Below are 25,538 nucleotides of genomic sequence, written 5' to 3' on the forward strand. Positions count from 1 at the left end.
CTTATTATATCGATTGAGGAACTCACCCTTACAATCATTTTTCAGGTAACGAGCAGTGATTGAGTAAGAGCTAGTGCTTGGAGTCTAGTGTAGTTCCTTAGTGGGTCATGCTCTGGTAGATGTAACATCGGGATGGGATGTTTTAAATGTTTTATTGTTGGTTGTGAACCAGTTAACATGTAATATGCTACATGTTTTGCATGATTGATTTAATCTCTATCCGCTGCGTATTGTGCAAATGCTTTATGTTTTGAATTAATAAAAGAGCATGACAGTTATCATGGTGAATGGTGTGAAGTAATTGTGTGACACCCTTAATTGCATATTTACTCTGATTTATATATTTTGTTATTTTAACTAAACTTTTGGGGTATTTTAGAAGGGTGTTACAAGCAACATGTTCTACCATCTGATCTGACCTCCTACCAAACCCAATACTATCCACATCTGTTTGAGCCACCATGAGCTTTTCTCCTTGAGGTTTCAGACAACAATCTTTGAAGATTTCAACCACATCAGATTTGTTTTTGGTCCAGATGTATCTGGAGAAATCATCCACCACTGCAAACTTCTTTCCACCAAGGCTTTCCACTTGCATGGGTCCTATCAACTTCATATGGAGGAGTTTCAACCCTTTGGAAGTGATGTTAAGTCTGAGTTTCTGGTGTGGCATCCTTGTCTGACATTTCCCATAGACTTTCAATTTGGGAGTTTCTCTAGCAGATATAATCATCTTCATCCCTTTCTCCTTGATTGAGGTACATTTTGAGGAGTAACTAATTTGAGAGTTCCACATGTAACAGTTGTCTTTGGTTCTGACTCCTTCCATGATTACTTCACTTTCTTTGTTGGTAATCAGACATTCAGTTTTAGTGAAGTTGACATTTAGACCTTGGTCACATAGTTGACTGATGCTTATTAGATTTGCAGTCAAGCCCTTAACCAGTAGGACCTTGTCAAGTTTAGGTACTCCAGGACAATCAAGCTTGCCTATCCCCTTGATTTCACCCTTTGCTCCATCACCAAAGGTTACATAGCTTATGGGATGAGGATGAAGTCCAGTTATCAGGTCTTTGTTTCCAGTCATGTGTCTAGAACATCCACTATCAAAATACCACTCTTCTCTGGCTAAGACTCTGAGGGGAATGTGAGCTATTAGACTTGTAACATTAGTCTTAGGAACCCATTGCTTCTTGTTGACAGGCCTGTGCTGTTTGGGTCTAGGTTGATAGTGAGTCTGATGATGAACATGGCTAGGATAACCATACAGCTTATAGCAGAAGGGCTTCAGGTGACCAAATTTCCCACAGTAATGGCATCTCCATCTTTGGTGTTTCCCTTTCTGTTGTCTTCTCTTCTGATGTTGTGACATATGATGTGACATCACAGGTTTGCTTTTACTATGGCTGCATTTAGGTTTGGCTTAGGGTTTGCAACCAGTGTAACTGCACTCAGGCTTAGATTCATTATACCCAATGCCAGATTTGTCTCCTGTTATTTTTCCAGTTTGGAGAATCTTGTCTAGGGAGTCAGATCCATTGTTTAACATTCTTACATACTTGGTCATCTCTTCTAGTTTAGAATTCAAGAACATAGCTTCAGTTTTTAACTCGGAGATGATTTCCACATGGTCTGCCTTCTTATTCTCCAGCTGTACTGTCTTCTGGCTTTCAACTTGTTGACTTTCATCTATCTTGGCCTTCAGAACCACTGCTTCTGTTTTTAATTTGGAGATGGTTTCCAAGTGTTCTACCTTCTCATTCTCAAATTGAGTTATTTCCTTCTTCTGGCTTTCAACCTGTTTACACCACTCTACACTTTTGAGACACAACTTTCTGTAGGTAGTGGCCAACTCTTCAAAGGTTACTTCACCATCACTTGAGTTTTCATCAGAATCCCATCTTCCAGTCAAGGCAGTCATAAGATTTGCAGATTCTTCTGTTTCACTTCCATCTGACCAAGTGGCAGCAAGACTCCTCTTCTGTTTCTTGAGGTAGGTCCCACATTCAGTTCTAATGTGTCCATACCCATCACATTCATGGCACTGAACTCCTTTTTCTTCTTTGGGCTTTTCATCTGACCTTGTTCTTCTTCCAATATTGTTGGATTTACTGATGTCAGATGCGATATTCTTGACATTAGCCTTAGATCTTTCATCCATCTTTTTCACTAGCTTGTTGACCTGTCTTCCCAGCATTGCTACATCATCTGTCAGATCTTCATCAATATCTGGACCACCTTCCTCCTCTTCCTCCTCAGTGTTTGACTTGAATGTTATGCTTTTGGCTTTCTTTTCAGATCCATCACACATTCCCATCTCAAATGTTTGAAGGGATCCAATTAGCTCATCAACTCTCATATTGGAAATGTCTTGAGACTCTTCTATGGCTGTCACTTTCATGGCAAATCTCTTAGGAAGTGACCTGAGTATTTTCCTCACTAATTTTTCATCTGACATCTTCTCACCCAGGGCTCCTGAGGCATTAGCAATTTCAAGGATATTCATATGAAATTCATGAATATTTTTATCTTCTTTCATCCTTAAATTTTCAAACTTGGTAGTGAGCAGCTGCAGTCTAGACATCTTTACTCTATAGGTGCCTTCATGAGTGGTTTTGAGAATGTCCCAAGCATCTTTAGCCACTTCACAGTTGTTTACCAATCTGAAGATATACTTATCTACACCATTGAATATAGCATTCAATGCTTTAGAGTTCCCAAGGGCTAAGTCATCCTCCTCCTTGGTCCATTGTTCTTCAGCCTTCTTATCAGCAGTAACTTCTCCATTCTTGGTAACAACAGGATGTTCCCAGCCTGTTAACACAGCCTTCCAAGCCTTATTATCCAGAGATTTTAGGAAGGCTACCATTCGAGGTTTCCAGTAGTCATAGTTGGATCCATCCAAAATAGGTGGTCTGTGAACAGATCCTCCATCTCTCTCCATAGTACCAGAAAGTATCGTCCCTAGATCTCACCCAGAACCAGAGCAGGATGCCTGCTCTGATACCAATTGAAACTCTGGTATTAGATATGAGATGTCGAAGGTAATGTCACGACACTAATATCTGAGTTATGCAAACAGGATAAAGATAAAGAATAGTAATGCAAGAGACACAAGCAATTGTTAACCCAGTTCGGTCCAACTCACCTACATCTGGGGGCTACCAAGCCAGGAAGGAAATCCACTAAAATAGAATCAGTTCAAAGACTCTCCGTACACTTCAACAAGTTACAGTCTTTCTCACCTAATCTCTACCCGTGCAATTTCTACCTAAGCACTCTTAGATATGAGAATCCACCCACTTCCCTACAATCACACACCAATGATTTTAAACAACAATCCCTTGAGAAAAGAAAATACTTTTCAATTACACACTCTTGATTTTACTTCACAGTTTCAATCAAGAAGACACACTCTTGATCTTGCTTCAAAGCTTTGATTAAGAAGACACACACTTGATCTTGCTTCACAACTTTGATCAAGTAGACACACACTCTTGCTTAACAGCTTTAGAGTGACAAATTACAACCACAAATCAGTCCAATTCAATCATCAATGGATGACTTGAATGACCTACAAGTATTACGACTAAACAGACACAAACCCTAGCTCTCTCTCTATATTTCGCTCAGTCATGGTTGTGTGTTCAAACAGGTTTTCTAAGTCCCTTTTTATAGAAGCAATCTGTTGGGCTTGGACATCTTGAAAACCCTAAATCTATTTTCCAATCAAATCTTTTTATAACAGCTGTATAGATCTCCTTGGAAAATAAGTAAATCTGGTTGTAATCCATGATTGAATGCGCCAGCTAGCCATATCTTCAATCATCCAAAGATGGCCATTAATTGTGCAATCACAAAACACCAGACATTCATACTGAATATTCTGTGTACAGGATGTCATGACATCGGGTCTGACATCCTGGAAAAAATCCTGCATAATCCAATAATTCCTTTTATAACTTCCAGCAGGTACAGCCATATCAGATGCCATGACATTGTGTAGGACATCTGAAATAATCCTGAATGAACATGTCTTTCATTTAAGCTTCAGCAGGTACATCCATATCAGAAGCCTTGTCATTGTATGTGGCATTCTGAAACAATCCTGCATGCACATGTTTTTGAACTCCAGTAGGTACATAGGATATCTCATGTTAAGACATCACACATGACATCTTGTGAACACTCTTTGTTTTACCAAAATTGCTTCCAACACTTAGAATCAACAAATGTTGTGGACGTCATCGTTGATAAATTTTTCTTTTCGGATATCGCTGTCACTTTTGGTTGCCATTCACTAGTTAAAGATCTGAGTACTTAAAGATTAAGTTCATGATTAGTTAAAGTCTTACCGGACGTTTTCAGATGATTCCTCAAATGCATAAATCTTTTCTGCAAGTTGAGGATTGATTCTCCAGGCTGCGTTCGAAATAACTCGTATTCTTGACTTAACATGTTCGATCGTGATCTTTTAACCTCTGCAGTTCCTTCATGTGTTTCGACCAAAGTTTTCCATATTTCTTTTGTCATTGTACATGTTGAAATGCGGAAGAACTCATTCATGCCAAGAGCACCTTGAAGAAGATTTATTGCTTTCTTTTCATAAAGAACCCTTTTCTCATCATCTTCATTCCATGATGCTTCGGGCTTAGGAGTGCCAACACCATTAACAACCGAAGTAGGAACGAAAGGACCTTCTAGAACAGCTTTCCAAACATCTTTTATTTGAGACTCCAGATGCGCCTTCATTCGTATTATCCAAAAATCGAAATATTCTCCACAAAACAGTGGGGGCTTGTTATTGGTGCCACTGTCTCTAAAAATAGGAATTGAGTTTGCAGAAGCCATGAATATTTTAAGACTAGGTTACCTATAACCTTCTCTGATATCAATTGTAAGTTCGGAGTGCGCCTAAGAGATGGGGGTGAATTAGGACCAATTAAAAATTATGGTTTTAGAGACAAGTTGGTTCTTATTTTTCTGGTTTGGTGATGAGTTTAGAAAGTGGTAAAGAGCAGAAAAATAAAGAACACAAGGATGTAACCTAGTTCCCCTCACAATTCAAAGGTACGTCTAGTTCCCTTTCAACACGAAAGAGATTTTACTATCTATTATTACTTGTACAAGACAGACACAATCACTAAGAACAACCTCTTGTGATTCACCAAGTTGATATGAGAACTATCCTCTCAAACTCAACTCTCTTACTTCCAACAATCCTGGACAACAAGGTGTTTATAACCAATTCTAGAAAATATTGAGTAAAGAAAGTATATGACAATGTATCAATCACTATGACTGATCTTCTCTTCCAAATAAGCAATTTATAAGGATATATTAGTGCTCAAGTGTTTATGAATATGAGATGAATTTTCCGGACTGCTATATGTGAATAATGCAGAAAAATTCTTAATGAAAGTTCAAAGATCAAAACACTTGTTTAAAAATGAATGTGTATGAGATTTTAAATTGCAATGGAAGAGGTGAGTTTTGATTTCTAAAAATATGAATATATATAACACCTTGACACCTCTATAAAAGAGTGTTATTCAATGGAAAGATGCAATGGTTAAAGGATGATCTTTGGAAAATGTTTAGTTCAAGAGACATGTCTAAAACCAGCCACTGTTTCAGAATTTTTCAAAATTTCGACAGGGAAATCAATTCCCCAAAAGGGGGAAATCGATTTCCTGAGTTAAAAATTTGGTTCTGGTAAGTGGAAATCGATTTCCTGAAAAGGGGGAATCGATTTCCTGAACTGAAAAATGAATTCTGGCAATTGGAAATCGATTTCCTAGAAAGGGGTAATCGATTTCCTGAATTGAATTTTGAAAAATTATTTAGGAAAAATAGTATAACAACAAAGGCAAGTGAGACATAATGGATCATGCATGCAATGAATATTTGGATTAATTTTGATCACTAAGTTATTAGTATATATTGCATGTTTGTACCTTAAAAGCTCAAGATCAATGCTAGTCTTCAAAATATGTCTTGAATCCCTTGATGCTAGCTTTCACACATTGCTTGAAACGTTTTCCATACTTTTTACATGATCATTTGCTTTGAACTTTATCTTCATCAAAACATATTAGATTGAGAGTCTTGACTTCAGAATTTAGGGACCCCTTGTTGTGAAATCTTTACATGGGCATTCTTATTTTTTAAAATATTGTTGATGATTGTAGTAGATATACATGGATTACTATCATGAAAACAAAGTCTGAAGCTAGACAACATGTTATAAGTTTTGTCAAAGTCATTGAAAATTAATATGGAACTAAAATAAAGATTATTGGAACAAATAATGGTCTTGAATTTACCATTCCTGAATTTTATGCCTCTAATGGTATTATACACCAAACAAGTTGTCTTGAATCTCCACAACAAAATGGTAGAGTGGAGAGGAAATATAAACATCTTTTGAATCTTGTAATGGCTTTACTTTTTCAATTAAAACTTCCAAAGAAAATTTGGTCTTATGCCATTTTACATGCCACATTCATAATAAATAAAATTCCTACATATGTTCTAAATAATCAATCTCCTTATTTTATATTACAAAATGAACTTCCTGATATGCATAGTCTTAAATTTTTTGGATCATTAACATATGCATCTACACTTCAAATGCATAGGACAAAACTTGAAACCGGAGGTAGAAAGCCTATCTTTTTGAAGTATAAAATTTGTATGAAGGGTCTTGTTCTATATGATGTTTGAAGGTGAGAAAAATATACACAAGAAAAGGGGGTTGAATTGTGTATGTGAACGTTTACTTCTTTTTTTCAAACTTGTTTCCGAACCTGAGATGTCAAGCTCAGATTCTGATCCAAGTAAGAGTCTGACTTCAGAGTTTGTTGGACAGTGGAATGTAAATGCAGGAGTAAATAAAGAGACACACAATATATCATAGTTCCTCCCAATCTGAGAGTAGTCCAGTCCCTTTGCAGCACAAGATATTTTCACTATAATCAACAAATTATATTTTGCTCAATCAAATTAGAAAGAGACTTCTGCTCAAGCCCTCAAGCAAGAGACTTCATTGCATGAACAGCCTATTCAGGACTTCCTTCTAAATACCACGAAAAGAGACTTATTACTCAATCAAACCCTGAAAGAGATTTCTTGCTTTTCCCTCAAGCATGAGACTCCAATGCTAAATCTAACTAGAAAGAGACATCCTTGCTCTGTCGTTAAGCATGAGACTTCAATGCTCAATCATCAGAAAGAGGCTTCTTTGCTCAAGCACTCGGCAAGAGACCCTTCTTTCTCAAACACTAAGTCTGAGACTTTTACATATTCTAAACAGCGATTTAGGATAGTAAATACAAATGTACTTGATACTCTTATTAGTGGTGCACAGTTACAACATAAATTCTGATGTCATTAAGAATTCTAGGATAAACAATGATAAGAAATCTTAAGACCCTGTATACAAGCTAAAATATATACAAAAGTTATCTTGCTTGTATCATATCCTTTTTGTGTTGTATGGTTCTGTTCACATCCTATTCAAATACTTCCACAGTATTTGGACCTTTGGCACTTTCAGAGTTTTCAACCAAAGTCAACGAACCCATATTGATCATCTGACCAATCATCTTCTTACTTATTCATATCCTTGAACTTCCTTTTATAGGACCAGGAAAATATTTGTTGGAGGATTTGAATATAACGAGCAAGCTTAGTGAAGAAGTATTCCAAGAGAGCCGTTGGAAACTAGCATCTAGTCTGAAGTTTTTTCCACTGAATAATAGCAACGATCTCAGCACCTTTCAAAGTACTAGATATCTACCAAAAGGTATAACAGACTGAAGATGTCACATCTCTAGTTCTTGAGCCTTGCAAAATGAAACCTTAATTGACTTTATCCAAAAATCTGGGGCTTTGATAAGACAAGACTACTTTGGCACATTGTACAGATCATACGCCCTTCAGCCTTTCAGAATCTGAGCTGTCATTAGAAGCTGGGTCAAGACCAGAGTCTGAACCTCCAGAGTCGGATGCCTTCAGATGCTGCTGAATTACTACAGATTCTGATCAATCAGAATTTAAGTCACTTCTTTGTGGAACTGAGTCTTTTGATAGGATTAAATCCTTGATATAGTTTGACTTTAGAACCTGCATACTCGAAAAAATATTAGTAAACCCTATCGTTCTTTGAATACATTGTTATCGTCAAAACCTTTTAAGGGTATGAACAAATCTTGTTCCAACAATCTCCCTTTTTTTATGATGACAAACAAATATATTTAAGAATAATGGTTGATGAGTTAATTAACACAGTCTAACATCAGAGTTTGAGGTTTGTAAGCTCCCCCTAAGTTAGAAAGTCCATTAAGGCGAGGTTTGTAATCTCCCCCTAAGTCTGATAGTTCATTAAGACGAGGTTTGTAAGCTCCTCTTAACTCCTTATCTATGTTAGTTAAATCTTATAATTATAATCAAAAAATTCTAACATCAGGGTCTGAGGTTTGTAAGCTCCCCCTGAGTTCGAAATACCTTAGGTTGAGGTTTGTAAGCTCCTCATTTAGTCTAACAATTCATTAAGGTAAGGTTTGTAAGATTTCCCTAAGTCTTGTCTTTGTTAAATAAATTAATCATTTAAGCCTAGTAAGATAAATTACTGAAAAATGTAAATAACTTAGAGCATATAACTCAGAAGTTGTTTTGGTAGAAACTGCTTTGTTCAAATGCATCAATCTCTTCTTAAATACTCCATGCATTTCTCCCCCTTTGTCATTATCAAAAAGATTTTAAAAGAAAGATAAAAACAATAAAACTGAGAAAAATAAAATGAAATTTAAAACAGTTTAAATGCATCGAATTTTGAAAGTGTTTAAAACACTAAACAATTTGAAACAATTAAATTTCTTTCAAAAGAAGAAGACATTTTAAAACAGTTTAAAAGCTTTTTCAAGAGTCTAAAATAGAAGACTGTTAACCAAAAAAATTATGTACTTCTTATGGTAAATCACTACCATTTCTATTTCCAAGAAGTAATTATGATCAAGTATGGCATACTTAATTAGTGATTGGCTTTAAGAATTTCAAAGATCAGAAACTGAAACACGCAAGGTGTTTGATCTTTCTAAGTTTTTGTTATAAGAGCACACAACTTGTTCAAGCCAAATCACAAATCCACATTTCTCTTAACATACATTTGGTTCAATATGAATACAACTTTTGAGCAATCTACTACTCCCATTGTTTCAGAGACTCCTATAGTCTCTGAGGAAACTTCTGATAATGAGATCAGATCCTTTGAGAAGATTCCTTCAACCTCTCTTTCTCAGGCACTAAAGCCACATAATAATATTAGTAGTAAGAAGAAGAAGTCCAAGAGAAGAAGAAGATTAAGAGAAGTGATTCATTTTGATTTAGATGAAGAAGAAGAATTGGATTTAGATTGGGGAAACTTTTTCCATGCTTGGAAATCTAGGGATGATTAGAATTAATGTTATAAACATAATTTTTGTAATCATTCCTTTAATTCAATCAAGTTATTTTACCTTTTTTTAATTTTTGCATACCATCATTTTAATCATAATTATTTCCTTTAATGTAAACTGATTAAGAAGTTCAAAATTCAGAAAGAAAAACACAATGCTTTTAACTTGATATTTCTTTTTCATTAGATTCATTTGATATATCCAATTAACCGTAGAAATTGCTTTGGTTATACAATCAGAGGCTAAGAAAGAATACATCAAATTAAACTAAAAATCAGAACATACAAGTCTTAAGCAAAATAAAATTATAAAGGAATACATAAATGATCCATCCTTGAAACAAAAGTACTCTTTTTGATATAATAACCTACACGATACATTTATTGATTGGAAATGTTTGACAAGTCATATAGTTCACAACAATAAACACGTCGAAAGAATTGGATCTCAGGAGATACACATTATTTCAGGAACTGGAAAAACAAAGACGCAAAAGAAAAGAAAAGAGGTTAAGGCAGGTTAAGAAGAATGCCAAAGCTTGAGTGGAGCAAAAGGGACTTGGACTTTCCTTATGAAACAACATGATTTTCACCAACAACTCTTCATCCCAAGGTCAAATGAAACTTCATTCAGACTTACAATTGTTCCTTGCAGAGAGAAGAGTTCACCCAGAACTCGTTTAGAAGGAATGGAGAACAACTTTCTCTCAAGGAGAGACGGTGTTATCTTTATGAGGTTGAAAAATAATTGATTAAATTTAATTCTTACACCTGAGTTAAAGAGAAGCATAAGATCATAGTTAAAGACTCCTTAATATTCAAGAAGGACTAACCTTCCATTGATGCTCTCCAGTTGGTTTTTCACGCCAAGGTTTGAGCTAGAGGTCATCTCAGGTTAGGACAGGAGCGAGAGATAAGAGCTTTTTGAAAAACCAGGGAAAGGTTGCACAACTGTGTCAACCAGGTTTGAGAGACAAAATGTAAAATAAGAATGTAAAACTTAGACTGAGAAATATAAGTTTAAATAGGGATTGAAAAGGCATGACCAAGAGAGAAAAAGATTTAAGGCAGTTAGATTTTGAAAAGACAATTCACAAAAAATATTTTTGAAAACCAACAAGTAAGATAAACAAATACAAAGAAGGAATAAGCAATGACAAGAGAGAGGCCACAGAGGAATCCAAAGAGTAAAGCATTACTACTCTACAGATTCTACCCAAATAGCTTCATCGCTAGCATAGCAATTTTCAGACACGTGTATTTTTAGAAAATAGAAGTCAAAAAAGATTTTTCATTTAAAAAATTACAATTAATCCTTATTCCTTTTCTGATTCTCAGAGCCTGATGCTTTTCAAAAGCCATGTGTCATCAGAGACTTTTCAAGAATTTGATGAAGCTACTTCTGATCAGCATTAGTCTTTGATACTCAATATTCATAATCAGGCTTTTTAATAAGAAAAGAAACCCTTTCTTAGAGAATAATTAAGTCTTTAAAAGAGAAAGGGTAAAGTAAGCAAAATAACTCATTAATGAGTTGACTTGAATATCAGCACTTTCTGATCAAAACTTTTGAGCCCATAATACTTAGTTCTGAATGAAAAATAAGAACAAGAATATAAAATAAGGCCATAACTTAAATACTTTCCACTTTGTCTGAAAATTATTAAGCAAGCATATTATTTAAGATAGTTATGCGTCAAGAAAATAGATACATAGACTAAATTATATAATATCTCAACCACATAAGTTGTCTAGATAAAAATAGGTAATTTAGACATACCTTGGTATAGCTTATAAACAACTTTTGGTTCCAACAATGTTCTTCCTGATGAGAATCAGTCTTAAAGCACTATTTTTGTTGAACCTGACCATTGTTCAGCACAATCTTGGAGTTCAGTAGTACTAGCAACCATAGTACTCTTTTTCTGCTTTTCTCCAAACTCCAACTTTCATTCCTCTTTCAGAGTTAGGATTTGGAACATATGATTTCCTCTTGTTGTAGGTTATATCCATTGTCCAGACTTTAAGATAAATTCTCTATCTTTTCTTTTAGCATGTCTGCAAACACAATTACAGATTTTGATACCCATAATCTTATGGTTCTTTTTGTGTTAGTTACTCTGGGATTTTTCTTATTATGTTCCCTTTCCTTATAGTAATGTCTAGCTTATTCTAAACTTTATTTTTAGAGAAATTTTGTCTTGGATAAGTTTTGACATTAGTTTCTGAATTTTTCATAAACTTAGATGCAGAAGTCTTAGGTACGGGTTTTCTTACAACCTTTTACTTGAAGGTCTTAGGTTCTGAATTCCTTTGACCTTTTTATCTTTGGATCATGGTGTCTGATTTCTTCAAAACCACTAACTTTGAGATCTCAGGTTCCGACTTCTGTAGAAATTTGACCTTGAGGTCTCTGGTTCAATTTCAGTCAAATCCTTTGACTTCTCTGTTATTGAATCTGATGGGTTCAGAACTTTGATACTATCAATAACATACACAACACAGTCATTAAGCCTTTTATTAGCATAGCTTGAATAAGATGGTTTAGAGGGTTTCTCCCATGTCAAGGTTTTGGAAACAAAACATTTTTCATGAAAGCCCAAACCTTCTCCTTTGCTCTTGCTTCCTCCATAAACATGGATGCAATCTTAGTTCTATTGAGATCTATTATCAAGAAATCTTGGAGAGTTATATCTTTCTCATTTAGAGGTTCCTTGGAATCCTTTTTAGATTAGCAACTATATTTATTTCCAATGTCTCAACAGTTTCTTTAGAAGATTTCAATTCTTCTTTAAGAAAATCAAGTTGTTTCTTAACAACCTTCATGTGTCTTTTCTTATATTGACAACGACTCATGAAATCATAAAGAAAAGTAATAAGATCATAACGAGATAAGTTAGAAAATAACCCCATCTTCCTCTCAGATTTTGATCCATAACCTGACTTGAATTCTGAATCAGAGAGTGTGTGAGCCATTAGTGCAAGGTTGGCTTCTCCAATTTCTCTATCTAAATCTTCCTTCTAATCAAGAGAAACTGTTTGCTTCCATCTTTTGAGTCAAGCTGCAAAATTTCTTAATCTTGCTCTTTCTCATCAAGTAGATCAAGATTAAACCTTGATTCTTACAACAAACACATTTACCCCACGAGTCAGTCTTAAAGATTAAATAATTCTTTCATACTTACAAAGTAAATGACTTAAATCAAAAAAGGTTTCTTGATTTCTTTGGCAAGCACACTTGGCCCAAGAGTCAGACTTAAAGATTAAAAATCCTTTCATACTCACAAAACAAATGACTTAGAGTAGAAACAAGTTTCTTAAACCCTTAAAAAACTCACCCGCTTTTTCAAAAAGAGTGTCAGATATTTTTCAAAAGATGCAGGCAAAATTTTTGAATTCAAAATATTAAAATTATACTTTTATTAAAACTTGATCATATTAACGTTTAATCAATTATCAAATACCAAACAATGGTTTTATTGATGATACATAAGGCATACGATTGATTCAATTATATATTTCACAAAATGTAATTATAAAATGATTCAATTACATTTAATTCTAATCTTAATTCTGTCTCTGATTTTAATCACCAATTCAACTAGATTAGACTCCAATTCTAACAACAGCTAACCTTATGTAACAAATATATACCAATTGAATAAATAATAAACTACACTAGAATTGAAATACCTAAGCATGCAAATCCTACAAAAATTAAATGCAAGAGTAAGGGAGAGAGGTGATCTGAGATTCATAGTGCTTCAGCGGTCGTCCTCGCTTTGCCTACTTGCACTCTTCAATGGTTTTCCATTGGAACCTGTATTGTTCATTTTTATTTGACAACTATTTGCAAGAGTTCATACAATCACCAATCCAGAATAATGTTGAGCAATATAAAATATCCTATCATGATCTTGATTTATATACAGCGTAATTCCAAACTAATCTGTGTAATCTTCATAGGACTAACACTTCTTGAATATTCCAACATCACCAATCTACTATAAGCCTTCATGTATAACAATTAACCCCTCGATCCTACCAATTCCTTGAGCGATGAATTATCCAAATATTTAAGAAGAACTATGCCTTATCCCTAGCCTTCCACACAGTCACTACTAAGGCAACCTGGAGAGAAGAACCTGATTTGCTTCACTAGAATTTGTCAGCACCAATGACAACAACCTCAATCTTCCAAGCTAACTGAAAATCTCAACCAAATCTTCAAGAACAATTAGTTTCAAGACAGTGTATCCTTCAATCAATAATCAATCTTTCGTTATCAAGATTTGAAATCAAACTGAAGTTGAAGATGTAAGAGTTTCGACGTAAGAGCTTTGAACTTTCAAAAACAGAGGGTGTTGGTTTCACATAAAATCATAATGTTGATTATGAAAACTCTCACAATATTTTTTTTTAAATGAGATAACCAAAGAGGTTTTATGTGTGCTTGAGATTAAGCATAAAATATGGTTGAAAAAGTTAGTTAGATTCAAACCAAGAGAAATTTATGATTTGAATTAAAGAATAAGTGGAGTGGAATAAAAGAAAAAATAAATTTTTACCCATTTTTCAGTTGATTCGAATCAAGAGCAAAGTCTGATTCGAATCAAAGACTTTGTGATTCGAATCAAGTGTTAATTATGATTTGAATCAATTCAAGCAGAGCCAACTGAAAAATGTGAGAAACCTTTCTGATTTGAATCAGGCGTAAATCTGATTCGAATCAAATCAACCAGAGGTGATCTAGAAATGCATTGATTTGAATCAAGTGTAAATGCTTATTCGAATCAGGGTGTTTAAAAAAGTTTTGGTTTGCCTCTATTTAATTTGATTCAAATCAGGATATGTGCTTGATTCGAATCAAACACTCAAAGCCTTAATTTTTCACAAATTTCAAAACACTTTGAGATTTTTCTTTACACCTAACTTGAATCAGTAACATATATGGCTCTTATTCCACAGACTCGTGCAATTTGAAAAAAAACATCATGATCAAGTTCTAACATAACCAAAGGATTGTGCGTGCCAAAAATGAATCATTTCAAAACATGACCCAAAGAGGTGCAATCATGAAGGAGACTCAAAATCGGAATAAATCAAAATGAAGGCGATAAGACAAGCAACAAAATAGTCGTATTTGGAGTACTCCCCCTGAATGTATTAGGGACATGCAACTACATAAAATTCAATCTCGCCTGGTATATGTTATCAATCAACTGTGAATAAAGGATATTATCTTTGAATCGGTGTTTTAACAGAGTAATGCTCTGACCAAAAGATGTTTGTATCTCATTATGTTGGTTTATGAGCAATTGGTTCGCGGTGTCCAAATCTTGAGAAAAAAAATACATTTATTGTTTCCCAACCAATTCTTCAGTGTATCTTGTGCAGATTCAACTCTTCTAGTTGTTATATTCCCAAAGTGTCTAACCTGGCCGGTCCAGACACAAACAATCTTCTCTTTCACCTAGTCCAAAATAGTACTCAACATATTTTAGGAAATTTGGATATCTCGCACACACCTCCTGAAATGTATTACAGATTTGACATATAACTCTCTCGTGGAAGAAATTATTATATCATTCCAGACATCCATTATCTTTTCCAACACCATACCATGTATGGCTATTTTTCTATCTTCATCCTTGATTTGTTTGGTGCCTACCGTAGGTTTTAGTCAACTTTTCACATTTTTGATTATGTGATACTTACAAAGCAATGCATACGATGTAGGAAACACCTTAGCAACTAAGCTCATCAGTGCGGTGTCATGATCAATGATAATTACATATGGCTTGTATTCTTGGTCCTTCAACATATTATTGCACATTTCCAAAGTCCGTGTAATATTGTCCTCTTTTTCAGATTCCAAAAATGCAAAAGCTATACTTGTTGGTCTTATATATTGAATCATTTATGAGCATAGTGGGAAATGTGTTGAACAACTTGATGAAATCAGGATAAGTCCAAAATATATATCGAACAATGACTTTATCCTCATAAATTATGTACTTAGAAACATAGTGGTCATCCTCTAAAAGGTTCAATAATTGTTGCATTTTCAGATCTTGGACCTCTTGTTGCATTGTTGTTTCAGGCATGCACATTGTATACTTGCTTTATATTTGAAACATTTTAAGGTGTTTTCTGTTTCAAAGTTGCAAGTATGTTTTTCGACGCCACCATGTTTAATGTCATGTCCGAAACAAGTTCCTTCTCCTCCTGAGTAAGGTGACACACAATGTGATGATCAACTAGCTTGTGACACAAGGCATGATTATGTATACCAGAAACCACATTAAATTTCCATGTATCATTCGCCTCACGGTATCCGCACAATTTAAATGGACACTTGCATTTTCTCGATCGAATGTCATCCCATTTCAACTTCCTAATCAGTAGTTGGTACGTGCCACTTCTTTTACATCTCATTGTTACAGATGCTTGTCTTCTATTAAAACCATTGTCTGATCTTCTGATTACAATGTCAAACCCCAATTTTCCGACCTCCATGCAGACCCATTGAAGCATATGTTCACGAACAATAAACTTTTATTTATTTATAAGTTATTCACGAACATCTACCTCGACAACAATCGGTCTAGCAGCCGGTTTAACACAATCTTTCACTTCATCCGGTTTTACATCCATTCTCATAGTAGCCTTGGAAAACATATTCGGGTGTACCATGTCTAATATGATCTTAACATAAAAATAGATTAAAAACTCAAAGTATTAGGAAAATTTAGATATGCATATTTGAAACTTAGTTTGGAGATGCATATCCGGACTCAATGTTCTTTTTTCTTCACAAAAATCAAGTTAATGCAAGGAATGAGGGATAAAATGAATGAACTTTACCTTAAGTTTCAGCTTTTTTTACTCACTTTGATGTGATAAAATACAAGAATGATGTTTTGGTGTTGAAAAGTTGATTGAGAATGGAAGAAATTCTTTTAAGGATTTTGAGAGTGAAGTTGAATTTGATCACGAGGAAGAAGAGCATACAAGGTGGTGCTTTATTCAATTTTTCGCTTGACATTTCTGATATGTATTTTCGAAAACATCACTTAATTGTTAAATAAACCAACTTAGTGAATAAAATATCATAAATGTGTACATGAGGATTTACAGAGATGTCTCCAAATTCACTCCAGAAAAATTACAAATATGCACTTTCAGAACAAATTTTGACAAAATGGGATGCTTAGCTGAATTACAAAGGTTGATGTGATTTTATGTGCATTCAAAAATGCATCATTAAACATCAATACAAATATTTTTAAATTTTCAGAAATATAGGACGCACACTATAGAATAAGATGAGTATTCCCCAATTGTATTATTCATCAACCTATAATAAATTTGAGACAACAATTTATCCGCTAAGAAAAAGTTATGGATTGAATTAAATTTATTTATGACTATTACACCCAATTCAATTTAATCTGAATAAAGGTGGTCTAGTTTTAGACATTTTTAATATATATTTTTTTAAATAATGGTTAGACATTCATTTTTCAAATGAATAAATGAGAAGGTGTAGATTGAATTTCCATCACACAAATGAGATATCCTTCTCCTATCAAGTAGATAACTTTTCCTAATAAGGAGTAATAAAATACATAAAGCAATATTGAAATTAAAGTAAAGATCAGTTTTTACCATTAAAAATAATAAATTCCGTTAAGTTTTCAATTTCTTTAAATCAATATTTTTAGTTGTTTGAATTTATTTGGAAGTTAGTATGTTTCTTTTCTTTTTTCTAAAAATAATTTTTTAATAAAATTTATAAAATCACATTTACATGCCAACACTTTAACTGACGTGTACTTGACAGCTGACGTGTATTTATTTTCGCGTCATAAAATTGATAAACAACCAATAGCAGAAAAATTGTAGCTAGTATTTCAAACCATGCTGCAAACTATGGATTCGTTTCATTTCGTAGATTTCTCACAGTTTCTCACCGTCAGCCATGGCCGATGATTCTGAATTCGCCGGTAAAGTTCCTCCGGTATGTACTCTTCTTAGATCTCATTATCTTTATCAATTCATCGTTTATTTCTTAGATCAACTATAATACATTCAATGCCGTTTAAATCTTTGATAGTTCGAATCATTGATGAATCTTTTTGATGTTTTACATTCCTGATAATGATGTTAAACTCGTACCGATTCTGATTGTGTGGATTCATTGAATATTAAATTAGGATTTATTATTTTTTTCTGCTTGAGTTTTGATTTAGGTATATGTTCATATTCAGATTTAACGATTTAGTGATGCGTATCTGTTTGTTTAATTTTATTATTTGGCACTGTTTTTTGTTGTTGTAGGTTGAGATTTTGTTTTTTTATTCAATGCATTTATTGATATCTGTTTTATGCTGATGCTAATTTGTGATTTAAGTAGAGGTTGTTTTCAAGTTCAAACATCACATGCATGAATAGGATGGAATGGCTTTGATGATTTGAGTTTGTTCATGTCTATGAATTCAATTTTTCTTACCTTTCATTGGAGGCATAAATTCATTTTTGAGTTATGCTAATTTGATGTTGCATTTTTATTTCTTCAATTGGATGTTATCAAATGTCATAAAATTCTCTGAATGGCAGCTTGCAATCTGTTCAATCAATAATGCATATTCCATATTGATGCTACCTTTATGGACAATCTCAAATAAGTCCATTCATTTAATTGTTTTGTTGGGGAGAATTGTAGACTTACTAATGGTTTTAATTTTTATAATTAGTTTTTGGCTTAGTGCTATCTGATATGACCTTAATTAAGTGCTTTTTGTTGTTGTTGTTGTTTAGAATGCTGGTTCTCAAGGGTTCAACCCAGGCTTAATAGTTCTACTTGTTGTTGGTGGGTTGCTATTGACATTCCTGATTGGAAACATTGTGCTCTACACTTATGCACAGAAGATCATTCCTCCTAGGAAAAAGAAGCCTGTCTCAAAGAAGAAGATCAAAAAGGAGAGACTGAGGCAAGGAGTCTCTGCACCTGGAGAGTAGAGGCAATGGACTCAAATGTTCTATAAATTGTGGATTACCCTGTACTTTTAAAAGACCGTGTGTTCTCTGGTATTTTAAGTTAATTTTCATGTTTCCATCATGTATGTTTTCATGTTTCCATCGTGTACGTTTTTGGAGAAAATTTAATATTAGTCAGTGCTTTAGCAACGTAGTTTGTGGTTTAAATCATAATTCTGCTTCCTTTCTGATTATACTTGCATTATGTTTGGATGACAAACAAACAATAGGGGAAATATAAAGGAGTGAAGAACATAAGAAGGAAATATTCCCCATTACTTTCCTTCAAAGATTTCTCTCATAATCAGAGGGGAATCTCAAAAAATAACAGTTTTGTTCCTTGATCAACCTTTCAAATAAGTAGACTTCTAATTTTAATCCATTTAGTCAAATAAGAAAGTGTGACAAGTTTAAAACTAAGTGTTTTATGTGGGAAACTGCATCGCGGTTGAAAAGATCATGGCACAATTAAGATTTTATTTATACATTGCAAAATAATTTAGCGTAGAGACCTATTTTGCATGCATCAGAGTCAATAATTATCGTGACCAATGATTTAATGATACAACACCACCCAGATTTTATCCCTTTAAATGAGGTCAACTATATAGATCAACTTCATATTTAAATTATTATGTTTGAAATCTTTTTTAATAACTTCTCTTATAAAGTCTTCCATTTTCTTTAACTATTTGACCTTCCATTTTCTTTAACTATTTGACCTCTCCATCATCTGATCAATGATATGTTTTGTTGATGGTTCATTAAAAATCATTTGATCAATGATATGTTTTGTTGATGGTTCATTAAAAATCATCTGATCAATAATATGTTTCGTTGATGGTTCATCATCTGATCAATGATATGTTTCGTTAATGGTTCATTAAAAATTGTTGCAGCTAGAGATGAGACAATTTCAACAAGAAAATTAGTTAAGAAAGCTTTTATGGTCAACTCTATTCATGTCATATATATGACATTGGTTGTCACATGTCACCAAGCAAACTCAATTATTAAGATAAATGGCTCATTATTAACTTAATAAATTACAATGATTAATTATGGTAATAATGTCTTATTTAAATATTTATTGTATCTTACCTGATAAATATAAGTTCCAATAAAATATTGGATCATGCAGATTTTTCTTTTATTATATAAAAAATATTAGATGATATTAACTATTTTTTTATATTTAAAACATAATATGCATTCACTGAATTACAGGCTACAACCACTCATAACCATACAGGAACCATGCCCTCAATAATACATATAAATTCATATTGCAACAAAATACATATATACTACAGAATAGTAGAGGATACAAACTGAAAATATAATGGTGCTGTATGTTCTTTATTTATACCAAACTCAAACAAACAACCATGATACTCTTCAGCAAAATCTGGAGAAAAGGGAGGCAGCAGTTCGACGTGTCAAATCATATCAAAGCAACAGTAATAGCATACACCAGAATAGCACTTCCAAGATGAGGAAGAATGTTTTTCACGCCCCACGACCCATTGCCTGCTCTGCAGGTGGGATCATAACCAATACTTGTTGCGCATTGAAGCCAGGATGAGGCACTCTACGGCGGAGCTCACGACCTTCTTGACAAAGAGCACAGGCATGACAAAAGAAATGGGTTGCAAAGTCACATGCCAATTCGCACTGTTCACGCTGCGCCTCATCTTCCAAAAAGCTTCCGCAGCACCCACATGACCTATTAAGTGCCTCACAGCTTCCCTGATTTCCAAGGACCACAAAAGTTAATACAATAATTGATCATTCTTCTCATAATATGATAACATAGGAATGTGATTTCTGTGCTTGAGACAATGGTAGAGAGAAAGAGGGAGTGAGAGTGATCAGAGAAAGGGGAGGGAGTAGGAGGGGGAAGAGGTGGAAACAGAAAGGAAAAATTGACTTCTACTAACCTGGAATTTAATTATATATCATTTTCATCTATGAAGAAAGGGAATATATACAAGGTACTTGGAGACACTAAATTTTAAGCAAATACAAAGTTGATGCCAAATTCACTTGAATATAACCTGAATAAAACTTCAAGCATGCCGACTGACTGACCAATCAACTCACTACAAAATCTAGATAAAATAATATCCCAACAGTAGGACTATAGTCATGGTAGTCCACAAAAGATACATACAAAATCATCTTCAAGACTACTGAAGAAGATTACTCTCAATACAGAACACAAACTAAAACGACTCAGTACAAGAACACAATAAAAAAACTCAGTACAAGTTCACCACCCGTGACATATCCATTGTATTAGAACCACTCAGACAAGGTTTACAACATACTTCATGACAAATTAACACATGGAAAAATTCGGGATTCATTTTGTAAAACAGTAATGCATATGGAAAGATTTGGATTATGATTTAAAAAGAGAACAAAAACGAAAGGGAATTCAAATGTTCCAGCTAAACGGAGTCGAAGACCTAATTTGCACGTTGGATAGTGTCTAGTTGCAGTATACAGGGTGTCTGCTGCTAGTAGCGTCAATGCTTTATTGTAAATAATGTAAGAGGTTTAAAGTAAAGAAGAGGTTGATCCATTTAAATGAAGTCGGGAAAACAAAAATATTCTTGGGGATAGGAATGTCATATTATCACATTAAAACATTTTGATAGGAAATGGACCAGATCAAACACAAAAGTACATGTGCTATAATATTTCTCTATAACAATGGATATCAGTGTGATAGCAACAGCCATATAGATGGATTGCAATGAATTACTACAAGACTAATTGAAGGGAAAAATGTTTAGTAGCATAGGGTATTCTAAAGGCCTTGATCTCTCTTGTCTACTCCTTAGTGACCGCTTACATACCTCCCCTCTGTACTCTAACTTATCTCTTTTTGTATCTCCTTGTAGCTTATACAAGTTATAACAGAATTTCACTCAATTTACCGCTGAGGTTTTGACAGTTGGTTCGGCGGTCATGAAATGACAATACCATGCCCACTCAGTAAGGATGTTCAAAAACCATTTTGAACTGAACCGCACTGCACTTCATATAAAATAACCAGACATATGACCACAGTTTATGAACCGAACCATTCGTTTGACCACAGTTTATGAACCTCAACTTTATTTTAATAAAATTAGGTGAACGGTAAAAATACAAACCACAGTGCCTCCAATCTCTCTCGTGCTCTCAAGTCTCCGTTTCTAACCTCATGAACCATAAATCACAAACCCCGAACTCAAATATCATCTTCCCCTTTTTCATGAACCATAAATTACAATCCCGAACTCAAATATCATCTTCCCCTTTTTCATGAACCATAGATTCGCAAAACTTTCATTCTTGGTTGCATCTAGATCTTTTGTTCCTATTATATTTGCTAGGCTTCTCAATCTCATCGAGCACTAGAATTACCTTTCTCTATCTTTGTTAAAGAACAATGCCCTTCCAGTTTCAGCAATGGCTATTTTCCAGCTTCAGTGTTCCATTTTCATTAACAGCTCACATATTTGAAAAAGCATCATGCTTTGTAATATTTTGTAGTTGTTATTTTTTGATGATGGCTTAATATTCTCGTGAACTCACAGTATATGCGTGTAAATCAGAACAAAATAAAATTAGGAACTAGAACCAGTAGTGCTCGGTTTGAGCTAACTAGTTTACACATTGGTTCATTCGGTTCGGTCATCATACTTGGAACTAAAGTTTGACCACCCCCACCACTCAGGGCTTCTGATCACCTACAATTCTGCCTCACATCCCCCTCACAAATCACAATAGGAGGTTGTTTCCGGGTTCAATAGATAAGACCCCTTATAATATATTTGTGTGTATATTCTAGAGTTGATACTGTGTTTCATCAATTAACAGTATCATTTCTGTATCATTTCCATATCCATACCAGTTTCAATCAGAGGTTTCATGACATATCATCACTGCATAATAATAGGCAAAGAATAAAACAGTAACTAACCTCCAAATTGAACCTGCGACGAATTGCAGTTCGGCTAGGATATGAAAACCACGGCGCAAGACAATTCCAACCACAGCAGGAATTCCCAATTACATAGAGGCCAGAATAATGCAAACAATGATTGGCAAATGTCCCGGAATTATTCGACCCAAGTCTCTCAACATTGCTTCCATACAGCACACAAGGAGCCACACTCCCAAGAAGACCTAGCATGTATTGATTTCAAGCAAAAGAAAAGTGTATAAATAAATATCTTAGGAATCCATATGGAAGCTAGATCCAATATCCACAAACAATTTTTCTTCATAAACTTAATAAAATCGTTTGATTTAGGGTTAGTCAGATGAACAAAACGTAAATTGAATTAAAAACGAAAATCGAATCGGGAAGCCCAACGGTGAATGAATGACATGAATTGAAAAAACCTAAAAAAGATTCCGAGAAAGAGACTTACAAACTTCGAGATCGCTGCTGCAAAAGTGATCGCTTTGACCGAGACAAGCGCAGACGCTGGAATTCCAAGGAGAGCGGGGAATAGGCTGGCCCATTACGCTTCCATGGGCGATGGGAACACCATCAGCGGTCCATAGATGGAAAAGTTCCTCCTGTGTTGGTTGTTCAGCTGCTTTAGGTGGTTGTTGTTGGTGGTGATGGTGGTGGTGGAGAAGAGGATTTGCCTCCTCGTCGTGATTGAGTTTCTTGTTATCATCAGCCATTGATGATGATGATGATGATGATGGATTGATTCAGAGAAGAACAGAAATATAATTGATGTGAATTTGAGAATTGAGAAGAGATGTCGGTGGAGGCCAAAATCCCTCCGCGTTGGTCTTCTCTTCTATGCAATGTAATGCTGTTTATGACGGAAAATGCAATGTAATGTTAATTAATTACTATTTCTGTTTGATCCTGTTTACATAAAAAAAATAAAGAAATAAAAAATTAAATACAGTTTTGGTCCCAGGCTTTCAATTGTTTGATTTTGGCTTTTAAATTTCAATTGTTTGATTTTAATCCCCAATTTCTAGTCTTTTGTATTTGATAGTCTCTAATATTACTTTAAAAAAATTATAAAATAAAATAAATTAGTAATGATTTTTATAATGTTTAAGAAGGTGATGTGGGATAGGATAAATTTGAGGGTATGATCGGGACCGGAGCCATAAATTTTAAGTTGTGGAGCATCATATATTAATATGAATACGTAACATATGATATATTTATCATTTATTTTTTAAAAGCAGAAATATTATCGTATTTAATTTTTATGAGATATTTTTCGATAAAATGTTTAATAATTTTCTTAATTTTTTTATTTGTATAATTTTTTTTATTTTATTATCAACAAAAATATTTATCTATTTATATCTACATATAAGTAATTAATGATGGGTAGTTGTTTGCAATCTTTTGTGATGATATTTTTGTGTTAAAATTAAAATATATAAAACAATTTTTAATTTTAATAAAAATATTGTGAAAAATTGTTTTAAAATTAAACACAAAATAAATTTGATTATATTTTAACTGAATATATGTTAGTTTTAAAATAAATATTTAAAATCAAAAACTCACAAACATCTTAAAGAGGACCATAAATAACATTATATCCCTAGTAAAAATATCTTTCAATTAATTAGTAAACTATACTATTTTAGACAAATATTTTTTATTAATTACTAAATAAATATATGAGGATGATATTTTATATTTTAAAAATATAATGGGGGCACATGCCCCCATTTCCACCCACTTGCCTCCGTCTCTGATGAATATATGATGTGAAATACAAGTATAATTATGTGAATTATTGCTCATGATTGTCTATGATTGATGAGATGAGTAGTTCGGAGTGAGAACTACAGATGATACATTGAATGCATGATTGTTTACAGTCTGATGTTAAACTTTAATAATTGTTGTGTTGTTATCGTTGTATTTTTGTATGCCATACATCATATGTTGTTGTTGTTGTTGTTGTTGTTCTGAAAGAGACGAGTCACAAGTTCAAATGTTGGGACTTGTGATTTGTCTCAAGCTCGGATGTTGGGACTTGGAGCTCAGATGTTGGGGCTCAGGGTTCAGATATTGGGACCCTGTTCGTATGAAGAATCATTGTTGAGTTTGTATTATAACGCCCTGACTTAATTAGAGTTTTATTTATTTATTTGGATATAATTGATTAATTTATTTAAATAATTATTTTATGTGATTCATGATGTGTTTGGACGGTGTCGACATTTGTGGTTAATTGTGCTTAATTAATTAGTTTTTATAGAATTTTATTAATTAAATTAATAGAAATTAAGATAATAGTAAAGGTTGGGGTAAAAAGTGAAAACAATAGAAAATGAGGTGGTTAGTAATGAAGAGCTTATATTTAGTTGGGCCAAAAGTTTAATTAAAAGAAATTTAATTAGGTTAGTATATATTTTAAGAGAAATGGAGAATAAGGGGTTTTTAGAACATTTATCAGTAAACATGAAAGAGATAAGAAGGAGAACAAAGGAATTAGAGAGATAGGGCTTTAGGAGAAGGAATCTTAGGAGTGTTTGCTTATTTGTTTTTGCTGGATTTACAAGGTAGATGAATTATTCATCTAAGGGTGCCTTAATCATGAAAAGGTAGAAAGTTTTCTCTTAACCTCCAATAGGATTCTCTATTCTCTATTGTTTGATGTTAATATGATAAATGATGATTGTGATTCTGTTATTATGCAATGAATTGATTGAAATTCGTGTTTAATGTTGTATGGATTGTTGTTCATGTTAAATTGCTCATGAATAAAGTGTTTGTGTTGAAATTGATGGTTTTTGTATGTTATATAAATATTATTTTCGGTGATTAATTGATGGAATAAGATATTAAATAAATGAGAATCAACATGATAATATGTGGTAAATGTGTATGTATCAATTCTGGATGTTTAAGTATGTTAGGATATGTTTGGATGGAGTTTGAAAGGGTTAACCATTGATGAAACATGATTTGAAACTAGAATTTTTGGAAAACAAAATAGCAGTGTCAATCGATTAACACCCTGGGATAATCGATAGATGTCAA

The 25,538-nt window shown here is 33.7% G+C and overlaps 2 protein-coding genes across 2 annotated transcripts; one reads left to right on the forward strand and one right to left on the reverse strand.

The window, feature by feature from the left end:
• Positions 1-17,323: 17,323 nt before the first annotated feature.
• Positions 17,324-18,653, forward strand: LOC127125833 (DNA-binding protein S1FA3). Its single transcript, XM_051054670.1, has 2 exons — positions 17,324-17,480; positions 18,281-18,653. The coding sequence occupies exons 1-2, from the start codon at positions 17,442-17,444 to the stop codon at positions 18,479-18,481; spliced, it is 240 nt and encodes a 79-aa protein (XP_050910627.1). The 5' UTR covers positions 17,324-17,441; the 3' UTR covers positions 18,482-18,653.
• Positions 18,654-19,671: 1,018 nt separating this feature from the next.
• LOC127125834 (cell number regulator 8) lies at positions 19,672-23,384 on the reverse strand. The gene is made up of 3 exons (XM_051054671.1): positions 22,930-23,384; positions 22,476-22,681; positions 19,672-20,248 (listed from the first exon to the last, which is right to left on the reverse strand). The coding sequence occupies exons 1-3, from the start codon at positions 23,189-23,191 to the stop codon at positions 20,009-20,011; spliced, it is 708 nt and encodes a 235-aa protein (XP_050910628.1). The 5' UTR covers positions 23,192-23,384; the 3' UTR covers positions 19,672-20,008.
• Positions 23,385-25,538: the final 2,154 nt, after the last annotated feature.

This window comes from Lathyrus oleraceus, chromosome 3 (genome assembly GCF_024323335.1).
Source record: "Lathyrus oleraceus cultivar Zhongwan6 chromosome 3, CAAS_Psat_ZW6_1.0, whole genome shotgun sequence".
Lineage (NCBI taxonomy): Eukaryota > Viridiplantae > Streptophyta > Magnoliopsida > Fabales > Fabaceae > Lathyrus > Lathyrus oleraceus.